A 14,984-nucleotide genomic window follows, 5' to 3' on the forward strand; every position below is an offset into this window, starting at 1 on the left:
GGAAATGTTCTATAACAACTTCCGGCTTACCATTTCTAAGAATCTCCACTAGCCAGATGTGTTTGCTGTCCCTGAGCGTGTCCTATTGTGAACTCTGTTATTGCTCGTAGAGAGAGAGAGAGAGAAAGAAAGAGTTGGGTTATTCTGACGATCGGCAGGGGAGAATAAAAAAAAATCCAATAATCCTTTGGTGTTCACTGTACTCGATGTGGAGAAGCTGATATTTGATTGGTTGACTGTGTGTGCATGGAGGGTGGTCCACGAATTGACTGCCTCCAACGAAATGAACTCGATACTTGGTAAGATTTAGAAACGAATGACTTTAGTAGAAATTCTTTTTTATTTTTCTTCCACCCTCCCCGAAAAATGGTTGGAGTTTTGACCGGGAAGTGCAACCGAGTCTGTATTTCATTTATTACTGGCTTTTTTTCTTTTTTTTTTTTTTTGTTCTTTCAAAATGAAAAACTTTTGTCAAATATACGAAACTTTAGACTGACTTTGAAAGTAACGTTTTTTGGCTTTAAAGTGGCAAAATTAGCTATGAAAGAAATTGGATAAATAAATCAAATTGTTATTCCAATGATTGTTATAACAAAATAAGTATTAATCTATTTTAAATATAAAATATAAGATATTGTTTGATGAAAGCCATTTTGTTTGTCGCAAAGCAAAGGTATTGCGTCAGATAACGCTTCTATTGCATCAGGCAGTAATTGCAAGGTATTGCATCAGCCGTTACTATAAATACGGCGTTGGAAGTGTATACACTTCCTCATTAGTATCTTGTTTTGAGGAGGTGTAACCATGGTTCCATATGTTCAATTGACACCAAGAAAAAAAAGTGTAGCTGTTGCTCTCTCCCAGGAAGGGCTTTCTACGCATGCTATCGCTGATAAAATAGGCTGCCACCAATTAACAGTATCCCGAAATTAAAGCGTGAAACCGGTGATGTAAAGAGAAGACCTGGATCAGGCCATAAGAGAGTGACTACGCCTTCCCAAGATCGATATTTGAAACTATACCTTCGTAATCGCCATGATAGTGCTCCTGATCTAAAACTGGACTTTGAGATGGCCTCTTGTGTTGAAACAAGTGCACGAACTATTCAAAGACGGCTTTCGGAATGTGGTCTGCATTCATATCGGCCCAAGAAGAAGCCTTTATTGACCCAAAATCAGGAAGAAGAAGCGACTTGCTTGGGCTAAAACTCGTGCTTCATGGACAAAAGAGCGATGGGACACCGTTATCTTTTCTGACGAATCGAAATTCAATCTGCATGGCTCTAATGGGAAGCGATATGTCAGAAGACGAAAATCGGAGGCGTACCATCCTGACTACATAACACCGACTGTAGAGTTCCCAGATGGTCTGGGGATGCATAACAAGCAAAGAGGTGGGGCGAATTAAGTTTATTAACTATAGGAGTGCCTGAAACCGGTTATTAGGATCACCACACAGACGTCGAAAACTGCATTTTTCAACAGGACTCAGCACCTTGCCACACAGCAAAAGTGGTAATTTTTATGCTATTTAGAGTTAATGATGAGTTTGTTTTGAATCAAGGCTTAAAACATACTTACACCAATGCTTTCCCTCGTTTTTCTCCCTTAAGGTGCAGTCATACCTCAGAAATGCTGGCATTTCAGTGTTGGACTGGCCTGGCAACAGTCTAGATTTAAACCCTATTGAAAATTTCTGGTACATAATGTATCAGAAATTGAATTTTTTAGGGAAAAAACCCAATACATAATTTATATCTACCCTATATTAGTTTATAAATATAGTTGTTATGAAAAATACCTAAACAAATATCGAAGAATTGTTGACAGTTTGAAATTTGTTAGCGTGTGACGTCAGCCGAAACTATTTTGGATTTTATAGTTATTTACCGTGCGCCCCCTATCGGAAGTTAAACGCAATGACTGTCGTCGAGTACAAAGTTAACGCGTACCGATCACTCGCAGTGATAAATCTCCCACAGCAGCAGCAGGTGGCTATTTGTCATGGGGGAGACCTCGCCCGGTCGTATCGAAACACGATCAGTCAATTACGGACGTAAACGACATCCCCAACGCTAGAAGGGAACAACAGACTTTTCAACGGGTTCTACACCAAGCTGACATCGGTTTATTGGCTACCGCAAAATGCTCGAACGCCGTCTGTCGTACCATAAAGCATGGCGGAAGGGAACTTAAAATTCAGCGCTACGAAACAAAATTATGCACATCGCATGCACTTGCGGGGGTTGGTGCGTGGAATTACGATTGGAACGGAAACTCGATATTAAATGATGAAAGCTACTCTGGTGTTTGGGAGTCTGTCAACCACCTAGTGGTTGGTGGTCTGAAAAATTTAAGATCCCTTGTGTTTTTAAAGTAGGAAAGACGGCCCTGGTTTGATCAGTATGCCAAACAACACTTGGTGCACAGCAAAGGTTCGTTTGATGCTTAAAATGGCAGTGGTGGTATATGTGGTTTATAAAAAAAAAGGGTCTATGGGTCTTTATGCGTTCAATGCTCTATCAGTTGGAAGATTTCTGTATTTGGAAATACGTACTGTTGGTGTATTTTAAAAAACATTTCGCTGTCTATAAAAGCCTTTTATCTTCTTCCAATTTTCTCAAAATTTCGTATGGTTGTTGGTGTTAAACTTTACGCCATTAATGACATGAATTAATTGACTTTTTCAAGTTAACTTTTCGATACGTTTATCCATCTAGTTGACCTTTGAATTTCTCAATCTTTCGGCCTCAACTACCCATGGATGCAACTTATTCCAGTAATCAACAACTTAGTGGCTAAAGGAAAACTTCTTGCAGTCCAGTCTAAACCACTCACTCCATAATTTGAATTTATAGTCCCGGGGTCTGGAAGCATTTATAAAAGTGAAAGTTTCGCCCTTCATTCATTTCACTGACCCCTCTTAGAGCCTTATAGACCTTAATCAGATTCTCTCTAAGGTGCCTGGTTGCCAAGCTCTGTAGCCCACATACTCAAAGTCTTCCCTCATATGGATGATGATATCACCAAGCGCGTTGCTCGTCTTTGGATCCATTCAAGAAGCGCGTAAGACATTAAAAAAATATTATATTAGGGCCACCCAAAGACTTTTTATTTGTTCATGTGCATTATGTCCATAAATTGCCTGTGTTCTTTTATCAATTTGCTTGTTTTACTGGATGAAAACCCCGAGTTTATTTGGGGATAGAACCGTGATAGCCATGCCTGAGGCCCATTAACTCAGTTATGGGTGGGGAGGACGGTATTATGACCACTGTGCTACCTTGCGGACAATTGTAAAATTTTGATTTATATTGTATTAAAACAAAGCTCTCACTTTCTACCCATCCTTGAAGCCTCTCCAATTCATTCTGAAGAAGTGCTGATTGACATCGATCATTAAGTTCTCTACGAGTTTTGGCATCATCTGCAAAATTCGGCATTATGCCCTGTATCCATCGATGCCATTTAAGAAAATCAAAAACAACAGTGGTCCCAGAACTCATTCTTGGAAAACCCTATTCTTTACGGTAGCATAACCTTTGATCCATCTTAGAATCTTACTCGTGATCCCAACGTGTTCCAGATCATACTGTAACCTTTTATGAGGAATTGAGTAAAATGCTTTGCTAAAATCTAAATAAACAAATTGTTCCCTGCATCAAGCTCATGAGTAAGTTTGATCCTTAGACCTGTCTTTATGTACTAGCGATGCTGTGACATTTCTCCAATCTAAAAGAATCTCTTCCGAGTCCAATGATACGGAATCAGGTGGAGGCTTAGCTTCCACCTTTGGTAAAACTTTGGATTCTTCTTTTGTTTAAAAAATCCTACATGCATTGATTGCAATGAAAGAAGCCGTTTTTCGATCATCCATCTAGGAAGAACAAAGGAGACAGCAAAGGAAAAATAGTAATAATCGATATAATGAGAAGGTATTGTTGACGAGACTGCAGTCCTCCTATGGTGTGATGAACTTTAAAAAACACCCTTTACTGAATAGAAGAAACAGACAAAGAGAATAGAAATCATTTTTTCGAATGAGAAGAAAATTAATAAGAAAATACGTTAGGGGAATTAAGGATGCGTTACTTATGGTCGGCCAAGCACAAATAAAAAGAATAAATTGTAAGATAAGTTGCTTAAGATGTCTGCAGTGGTATCAGAAGGTCGTGAGCATAAAGGTAGGAGGAGAATCGAGTATGACTCTTGACCTTCCAGGTTAGTGGCGTATCTTTTCTCCATTAAAGAAAAGATAATAGCCATTAGTCTCAATTCTCCTTTCGGTTAATAGACATTCTGGTCTTTCTTTGTCCACTCTCATTACTGTTGATGTTTAAACAAGTGACAACAGGCTTAACGTTAGGCTTAGTTTCTGGTTACAAACTACAGAACCACCATTTGTATTTTATTTTTATATTTATTTTATTATTTTTTGTTTGTTTGTTTTTGGATTTCCATGTAAGGCATTCGAAAAATATGCAGATTACTCAGATGCTGATGAAATGCTCCTTCTCCTCTCTGAGAAAATGAATATTAGAAGTGGTTTTAATAGTGATGGTAAAGACCAGAAATTGCAAAGAAGCCAGCTTTGCTCTGTTAGCCAAAAAATCACTTATCTATTCAACCTATATTCACTTTTCTCGGATTCTTCTCACTGCCAGAAGCTATAGTTTCAGCTGGTCTTTACATTTTTCCAGACTCTCAACCTTCTTCATCCAGGACGACAGCTTATTTTAGTGGTCGACAACAGGCTGTCCAAACATAAACTTCTTGAGTTACGTTCTGTTAGTTTTTCTCAATAGTATGTATTTATATTCCCCAGGTTTTTGTGACCTCCCATAATCCATACTTTCGGAGTTTCTTCTCATATGGACGTCCCTTTACCATTTTTACGATAGGAGTCGCTATCTTTGAAACGTTTCAAGAAGCTAAATGTATTTCTTTAAACGCAACCTGAGTGCAATATTTCATAGACTTGACACCTTTCCAGACCTTAGTACAATATTTCATACCAGGTCTCTTTGAAACGTTTCAAGAAGCTAAATATCTTTTTTTTAAACGCAACCTGAGCGCAATATTTTATAGACCTGACACTTTTCCAGACCTTAGTGCAAAATATTGCACTAAGGTCTGGAAAGTCTGGAAGGTCTGGAGATTATTATAGTGTTAAAGCAGTCTTCATTGACTTCTTTAATACTATAATAATCTCCTTTTCCCCAGATGCAAAGGTATGGTAAGTCATTTTGATAAAGTATCATGAGCGGGTACTAAAGTGCATGCTCTTTCAGTCACCATGGTTCAACTGGTGGCTAAATATACTGTAATGTTCTTGTCATTCTCTCTACCTTGTGAACTTCACTGATCTTGTATGGTTGTCCCGAAGTATAAATAGAAAATTTATTTATTTATTATTTATGCCATAGTCGATATCATTCAAGGTCAGAAAAAAGGGTGGTATCAACACGAGGGGTCTCCGCTTACAACCCCAACCCACTCTGAAGACACTAAATAACAACCCTCTGCCTCCAGTCCTTCATCCATCACTCAAACTATCTCGAGTCTTGCCCTCGTGAATAGCACAGTTGGTAGGATCGTCGTTCTCCCCATACCGGGTGGAAAAAACCTTAGTTCGAATCCTGTCGATGACGGGAGGAATTTTTATGGGTCTTTTTCACAACGTAGCTGAGTTAGTCGGTCTCAGGCGAGGGTAGCATGGTTTTTTTCTTCCGGAAACTCGGGTTTTTCGTCCAGCAAACAGAAAATCGAACTCAGAACACACGCAGGCGTCTCCGTAGCCAGGTGGGAAGGAGCAGCAGTGCGTAATACACGCTTCTTGATTAGACCGGGGTTCGAGCCCGTCACCACCAAATACGGATGATGCGGAAAGGTCAGGGAATGACCACCGCATATCCCGGAGCAATATGGCCTTAGTTGCTAATGCTCCTAAAAACCAAATAACAGAACACACGCAATTTACAGACAATATACATAGAGCAACATGGCCTTAGTTGCCGATGCTCCTAAAACCCAACTAACAATAAAAACAACATCTCGGTTCTTGTCTCTGATCCCAATATGCTTCAACTTGCTCAGCAACGCCCCATGTGGAACTGTGTCAAATGTCATTTTTATCAATATTGCTAAAATAAATAAATTCAAAATTGTTTCTTGCATTCAGTTCCTGGATTTTCCATTTACAAAGCTGTGTTATGATCCATTTAGGACATTATGGTAACAGATTTCGCTAATCTAAGGACAGTCCAATTGTTACTGAACCCTATTTCTGAAATGGATTAAACAGTTTAGAATATTCGATTCTCAATAACAAAATGGATTATCTTGTATTGGCTGCCAGTTGTAGTGTTTTTCAGTAATGTATTTTTTAATAATTGTTTTTATATTTAGATTTAAATGTATATCTGCCTCCGTAGCGAAGTGGTCAGGAGCGGGAGTGCAATAGCACACGCTCTTTGAGTAGGCCGGGGCTCAAGCCCCTGACTACTAAATACGGTCGATCTGCCAACCCGCACTGGACCAGCATGTCAGATTATCGTCCATTTTCCTCAACATGAATTGTTGAGGAGGCTTCCATCCTGCAGTGGATTGATAATGGCTGCAGTTTACTTTTTTTATATATCTGGATCACTGAGGGCGCCACAGAAAATGGATTGGCAGTTATCGTGTTTGAGACGACACCTGTAATCATTATACCATCAATGAAAACACATGTTGCCAATGCTGGTATACAGCAACTTGGACAATCTTCTTTATACGGATCAATTAAAATCTTCTTATAGCTTTTAAACATCCATGTTTCAGAAACATGGAGACAAGAATATTTAATTCTTGAAGCCGTCGTTTCCTTTTGGATAACAGAGGTTTCACAAAGTGAATAGTTCTTGTCAGTACTATTTAAAGTGACCACCAAACATCATTAGAACACGCGCCAAACATTTTAATGCGTGGTACACAAGGGTCAGTAATTATTCGAGTGTAGACTTAATCCTGCTAATATGACACTGATGCACTCCTTCTTGTCAAATAGGATTATTACTACAGGCTTACATAACAGTCACGAATTTAGATAATTCCATAACCGATAGTTACAGGATCATCATCTCAGGAACATTCGAGCCCTGTTAATATGTTATCTGAACGGTTTGCAAGGAATGTTTTTTCCGGCATTTCTCGGTGGAAGGAGTGTCATTGTGCATTTCACGATCTGATCTTGTAATTCTACTCCTTTCAGATTGTTCTACTCCGTAATTCTACTCCGTTTAGATTGTTCTGCTATGGTAGTGAAAATACCATAGCAGAACAATCTGTTATCATGGTATCGATGTGCAAGCCTTGAAATATTTGAAATATTACTTTATACGCGTTTCCCTTCGAAGCCAATCTATACATTTATTAGAACTGGAGTTAGCACACTCGATTATGGTGACTTCTCAGGTCACTCTCGGCATGATTAGAAAGAAACTATGAAAATTGGTCATCGAAGTTTATCGAAAACAAATTTTGATAAAAAAAATAATAAAAAAAAGATAGCGGCCATAATCACTAAAGACAGCCAATTGCCTTTTTTCTATAAACATATACGAAATATACTTATAGTTTTTTTTTTAAGTTTTAAAAGATATACTCTTAAAAATCTTCTACAGCCCCGCTTATCTGCTGTTTGGACATGGACCTGTCTATAGAGTTGAAAATCAACCACACAATTAATTATGTACTTACATCCGTGTGTGTGTTGGGGGGGGGGGGGAGTGAATTTCCGTGAAGTAGTTCTTTCGTGAGGTGGGTCCTGTAATGATAGGTCTGTATTTTCAATGAACTTATCAGAACTTAACTGTACTATGGCAATCTATGTCGATTTCTTGGTTGGGCGATATGGTCTTAACGTGTCCAGCATGTTTTTGGAACTCTGTATATAGCATTTTGGTCATGGTTTCATTACATTATTCTGTGGCCAACACTCCTTTTTTTTATCTTGAACAAAAAAATCGATCGATTTCTCTCTAGGAATGGTAACTTCAGAGCGAGTAGTTACCCCAGATGGGTTTCCTTGAAACGAAAAACAAGAGTCCTCAAAAGTAGCGAAGCTAAAGAAAACTCGACACGCTTAGAAAAACACCAAGTAAGAGGGAGATAAAAAAGCAGAAGAAATCTTGAAAAGCACAAATTAATTAGAGCTGCGCAACAAGCTGTCCGATCTTTTCTTGAAGACATCCTGAAGCAAATTAACAAGTTTCATTCTTGGCCGTAAGCCGTCTGATCAAGAGCTCCTTACGTCATGGCAACATCATCTATCAGTGTAAACAGACTTAATTACACGTGTCAGTAAAACCTCGAAAGGTGCGAGCCGACTTTAATTACAACGGCATCAAACATCACTATATTTTCATCTTCAGAAGTGTCCTTAACCTGTCCATGGAACGCCAATCGATAAAGTATTAGAGACGCTACCTTAATGTTTCGCTTGCTGCCTGTTACGTTTCGGTTCGAAGAACATTAGGTGAGTGCAGTAATGTTTCTTTGAAGCGTACCGCGAGGTGTAAAATCTTCTTTTTCAAGTGGATTTAATATCTGCCTTAGGCTATGAAGCGAGACTTGCTATGCATAAAGCTTCAAAGCTCAGATGAGATAACCAAAATTAGCTTCTTACCACGCAAGCCCTTTTCCTCCTTAAGAAACAAACAATTAACTTAAAAATAGGAAAGGACGAGTGACATCGTATTATATAATTTATTATAATAATTGAGATTATTTAAATTTCTACATTTCTTTAAAATATTAATATACAGTAATTTAATTCTGTATCATATTTAGGTTAACATTTCCAGCATTTATATTTTTAGTATTTATATTTTTTGTTAATATTTTTAGTACTGTATTTAATTTTTATCAATATTTTAGCATTATCCGTCATTATTCCTTCACTGTCATTAAACATAGAGGGCGCATGTTTCAATTAATAGTGTCGTTTGACAATAATTACGTTTAATTCGTGTAACATAATTTGATCACGCATGCGTCACCAGCACTAGTTGCTACATTAATGTCATCATGCAAAATGTCAGAGAATTCCACAGTTATTCTTCGCTTATTAGCTGCAATTTCTTCACATTTCGTAAGTCACGTGTAATAATTATATGCTTTTACACCGTAATATTTATCCATTATACTTTATGTTATGACACTTCTTTAAATTTTAAACATTTCAGTGCTTAAGAATTAATGATAAAATTAAGTGCACGATGCGCATTAATACACTGGGTTTCATATCAAGTTCATGGCGATTATTCATCGCTGAGTAATGTCACGACTAACGAAATATCTGAGACTTGAGAATAAAAAAAAAAAAAAAAATCTTAATTTAAAAGCGATATCCAGTTAAAAGTAAATAGTTTGACAAAAAGAAGTGAGAGAAAATATTAAGCGTAGTTTCTGTTATCGTTCATCGTTTAGTCTTTCCAGGCTTTTTACTAAAGCCTGGAAAGGCTAAAATGCTTGAAGTAACTTTGATAGAAAATTTTAAACCTTGATTATATTCAAAACATTTGAATTCAGTTATTAACAATTATGATTAAATTATTTTAATAAATAAAATGATAGCTTAATTTACTAAAGTATAAAGAACACTATATAAATTTAGACATCCTTAAATTGATATAATAATGGATATAAATAAGATTTTTAAACGGTGTTTTATGAAAGTGAAAATTACTCCATTTTTTTTCGCTCTAACTTTGCGCATCAACTGAGAAATTTTTTAACCTTAATTAAGGTGGATAGTGTATTAAATTAAATTATTTAATTTATTTTAATATAATATCCACCTTAATTTAAAAAAAAAAATCTGTAAAATTCAAAAAGAGAGGGGTATCAGTGATGGAGTGGATAAAGCCAAAAATTTAAAGAACTTCTTAGTAATTCGTTTTAAATTCGTTATTGAGAAGAGCCGCTAGAGGGCGTTATGTTTATTTATCAGACCACTAGTTTTTCTGATCTTCACATTTATTAATAATATCACTATAATCAGCAAAATTGTTCAGTTAAAGATCTAGTAATGAGTGCTTATTAATTACATATACTACATTACGGAAAGTAGTTGGACACTAAGAAAAATTATAGTGGTACCTTGCAGAATTGGACTGCCTCCTCGATATTTTACAGTTGGGATAATAGCGTCCTTTTGGAAGCGTTCTATGGAATAGACACGCCCAAGTACTTCTATCTGATGAATACAACTTATATAGAAAATCCTTTTCATACTGATACAGAGGCCAATTTCACTGATCCTGACACCGTTCCATCCATTGCAGCGCATTAACTTACTGATGAAAAGTTTGTCCATGGAACCTCTCTTGATTCATGGGTCCTTTAGGTTGATCATAACTGATTTTGGGGCAGTTCTCCACTTGTGTAGCCTTCGAAATCCTTGTTGCCCTCTGGCATCCTACCACCTGTTTGCATTCAAATTTGCCTTCATTGATATCGTTGCGTCATCGCTCTGCCCTCTGCAGTATTTGCATAACGAGCTATTTCAATAAAATTTGTTAAGAGACATACCGACATCTTTAAAAGCCACAGTGCCTGCCATGCTAAGTGATACTGCAGCAGTCTACAATATCCCAATTTTACAATTCGTGTAAAATAGGTCTAAAAATGCCATGTCCTTACGCCAAAGTAACTGTTATTGAGTCAGCACCTAAGTCTTATAAGAGTACTTGTTTTAGATGTCCCCACGAGTAAAAACCTAATTGATTTTTGCTTCTTCTTGACTAGTTTTTCTGACGCCACTGACTGGAATGTGGCTGATTGGTACTGAAAGTTTCTGCGGATGGGAAACAGGTTTTGCAACATGTGCTAAGTGAATAAGTCAAAACAAACAAGTTAGTAATTGGCATTGACAGACCAGAAAAATTTCTAGAAGCTTTAACTTAGTAAGAAGGCGTTCGGACCATATTTAAGAAAGTTTTATTTTTTTTGTTACTGATGATCATAAAATAGCTGGACCATCTGGTCCAACCATCTCATGATCCCTTTTCCTTATTATTCTATTTCTCGTATTTTTACCCAGAAGGAGAATTCCGATTTCAAGATGATAGTAATAGATTTGTCTTGAGTGGTTCGAGAAACATAATGGTGAATTCAGGTCATCTCTGTTCAATCCGCCAAATCCAAACCACATTTCACGTTCAAATTGTAATTCAGGCGTGCAGGGATCCTGCAAAATATATTCTGTTTTTAATATTTTAACCAGATAATGTAGTTTGTAGTAATGATTAATATCTGGCGTTGCCTACTACAAATCAGAAATCACTTTTCCATTTTCTTTGATAAGCTCCGAGTTTTGTACTTCAAATTTAGCTCGGGCTAGATTTGAAGTACAAAAAAAAAAAAGTATAAAATCCTATTTATTTATTTTTTTTATATATACTTTGAGTGCATCGTGAATATTGTAAAAACTACAGCATATACCAGCGTATTTATTTGGGACAACTTCCCTGCAGACAATATTATATCAGCTGTACTCTGTGACTGTGAAAGAGATGCAGAACGCGAACTTATGCCAATAGAAGAGTAACTTTGAACAGGGAATGTAAGAAGGAGAAATGCAAGGAGGGATGGAATATCCTCACAGATGGAAACTATCTCTTTTCTCATGCAAGAGAACATTATTTTCTCTCTCTCTCACGTTTCTGATCTTTCTAGTTATTTCCAGCTGCCAATCACGTTGCGTCGGAGTTAGATGCACAATAACTGGACTGATAGACTTGACAGGGGTGCTGAAGTGTCAGAAATCGCTAAAGGATATCGGAAGAAGGCTAGACATTCCCTCTTTTCTTCTTTCTCTCTCTATTTTTTTTTCTACGTTTCTGCTTTTTCAATTTTTTTTTTGTCTATTTCTAGATGCACAATGGTGACAAACAGATTTTTCGACTGTAGCCTCTTTCCCCAAGAACCTTCTCGCGGTTGCCATAGCAACCGTTTTACGACTGTGAAATCCCTCTTTGATGAACTCCTTAAAGACGGTTTTGAGAGAAAACCAAATATTTGACATTGTAGCTTTAATATAAGAATCTTTACAAACTGCGAGATGAATTTCGCCAACGAAGTACATTACGCTGTCATGGTTCGTAAATCATTTAAAGCCAAGCGCATGAAAATACTTAACCAAATCGAAAAGAAAAAAAAAAATAATGACTTTAAACAGAGAGATGTACTCGCATACCCGATCTGTCTACCATTAAACAAGGATGTATTTAAAAATGTCCTTCCGAAACAAACAATAAAAGCAGAGGAGTTGAAATTCGACGCCAGGTGGAACCATAACCCACTTAATAAAGAGGCATTAATATACGTTATCTTACCTGGCCTAACACAGCTCCAGCCACACATACCATCACACAAACATCGTTTTCTGGAACTGATACAATCTGCATCATTTCTGCATTTTCGTAAACATTGACGACCTTTGGCCGATGCTTCCTCTCTGTTACGAGGGCAGTCATCACCTTCGCTGGTATCAAGTTCTGGCTCAGAATCTGTAAAACACCAAAGAAATATTTATTTAAAACATTTAAAGAGTATTCTAACCACATGCTAAAGCCAAAAATACAGTATTTAAGTTGCTTCAATTATCTAGACCCTCACGGTTAGCAGGGTGGATATAATCATCGTTTTCTCCTCATTGCCTGGAAAAGGTGGGTTCGAATCCCATCAATGATGCCTGGAACTTTCAGGCTTTTTTTTCACATCGTCGTCGAGTTAGACGTCTCGGACGTGGACTACGTGGTGTTTCATCCAGTAAAAAAAAAAAAAAAATTGATCACAGAATACACAATTTATAGACACAATATATATTGACGCCTCATAGCCTTAGTTTGCTTTGGCGCCTAACAAAAACGCACGTTCACGTTTCAGTTAACTAAGATCTCAAATATCTACGAATATTTGAGATCTTATGAATACTATTTTGAAACAACAAAATAGATAAATATTTATATTGACTGAAAATAATTTGAAAAAATTTACGCACAGATTGAATGAAAGGGAGAATAATGGACCTGTGGATCAAGAGAATGTCCAGAAAAGGTTTGCATGTACTCGTAATATAAAGCCTAGTACCGTATAATCAATCTGGGACAATTAATTAATTAATTAATTATTATATTAGTGTTACGCGTAATTTAATATATTAACCCGTATTTGTATCTGTAAATTGCGTGTGTTCTCTGGTCGATTTGCCTGTTTGCTAGTCGAAAAAAATACCTCAGTTACTGGGAGGAAAAACCTTGCTATCTACGCTTGAGACTGACTAACTCAGCCACGGAGTGAATCAATCTGGGATACATTTATTTCGTGTAAAAGGAGTTATTAGTGTATCTATTAATTTGTGTACTTACTGCAGACACACATTTATAAATTAGGCTATCGCTTACCAAGTATCATGTATCATATATCAGTGTATCATATCTGGTAAGATGTATGGTAGATAGGTTAGACCTATCTACAATATATCTTACCAGACATGATACACTGAATAATCACTGAATTATGACCACCTATCTAATACTTCGTAGGTCCTCCTTTTGCCCTCAATATAGCAGCTATCCGACGTGGCATTGATTCAACAAGATGTGAGAAGCGTTCGGGAGGTATGGCCAACCAAGCTGTGTGTAATGCGGTCAGTAATGCAGGTATGGAGGTAATTGGTGTATCCAAACGTCTGATATGCCTTTCCATAGTGTCCCACAAGTGCTCTATGGGATTGATATCGAGGGGAGTTCGGAGGCCAATCGATATGCTGGAAGTCAGAACTGTGTTCCTCAAACCATTCCTGATGTGCCCGATGGCTTGGCGCATTGTCATCTTGGAAGACACCATCGCCATTCGGGAAAAGGTATAACATAGCGGGATATACACACTCAGCAAGCAGTTGACGATAGCGGAGACCACTGATACGTTGTTCCGCATGCACCAGGGGTCCAAGTTCCTGCCAGCGAAACATGCCCCACACCATACAATCGCCTCCAACGGTCTGCACTTTTGATATCATGCATGATGGATCAAGAGCCTCATGTTGACGCCAAATCCGTACACGACCATCCACGGTGTGGAGTAAATAACGTGACTCATCCGACCAGCACACCTTCCAGTCTTCTAATGTCCAACTTGCATGCTCTTTGCACCAGGCGAGTCTTTTATGCCGATGAACCTTGGTTAGGAGAAGATGCCGTAGGGGTAGTCTGCTGGTATAGCCCATACGTGCGAGCGTGCGACGCATGGTCATGCCAGATATTGTTCCGGGTTGGCCCATGTTGTATTGGGTAGTCAACTCTTCAACAGTGTTGCGCCTGTACGAGTCGTCGGACCGGGCGCTCACCTCTAACATCAACCTTTCGCTGTTTTGCAGTTTTGCAAAACTGCAAAACTGCAAAATTTCCATCAAAACACCGTCAAAATTTCCGTCAAACCAAAAACGTCAAAATGGTCAAAATTGACCATTTTGACGCCAGTCTCGGTACACTTTAACTACGATGGCTCTCGAACACCCCACCAGTTCAGCCGTTTGGGAAATCGAAGCACTAGTTCGTCGAGCACCCACAATCTGTCCTTTATCAAACCCCGATAAACCCTTCCTTTTACCCATCACGCTAGGAATTTTACTACCTACTGAACCACTGACACCTTATCTATGCTACGTAGGTCGACTAACTCCGCACCTTCGTACCTCACGTGGTCAATGGGTCGCATTCAGTTTTCATAGGAGTGGTCATAATTCAGTGATCACTCAGTGTATAATGCAGCTTATATACAGAAAAAAATTATTGTTATTAGTTTGATTTTGCATGTAAGTTAAACTATATCTGCAAGAATAGTTAAAAGAATGAAGAGATAAGTTTACAAATCGTTGCTTAACAACAACGTAATTCAAAAATCTAAAATATTTAAGATTCCCTTCTGTTTATTTGC

At 37.7% G+C, this 14,984-nt stretch overlaps 1 protein-coding gene across 6 annotated transcripts in view; it reads right to left on the reverse strand.

The window, feature by feature from the left end:
• Positions 1 to 14,984, reverse strand: part of LOC150075351 (sushi, von Willebrand factor type A, EGF and pentraxin domain-containing protein 1-like) — a 107,414-nt gene that overhangs the window by 68,019 nt on the left and 24,411 nt on the right. For all 6 annotated transcript variants that reach the window (XM_090389007.1, XM_090389010.1, XM_090389012.1 and 3 more), the window contains exon 2: positions 12,380 to 12,553. In XM_090389007.1, coding sequence (XP_090245133.1) covers positions 12,380 to 12,553 — 174 coding nt within the window. The remainder of the gene's footprint in view (positions 1 to 12,379; positions 12,554 to 14,984) is intronic.

Source organism: Mastigoproctus giganteus, chromosome 14 (assembly GCF_048544385.1).
Source record: "Mastigoproctus giganteus isolate SK-2022 chromosome 14, ASM4854438v1, whole genome shotgun sequence".
Lineage (NCBI taxonomy): Eukaryota > Metazoa > Arthropoda > Arachnida > Uropygi > Thelyphonidae > Mastigoproctus > Mastigoproctus giganteus.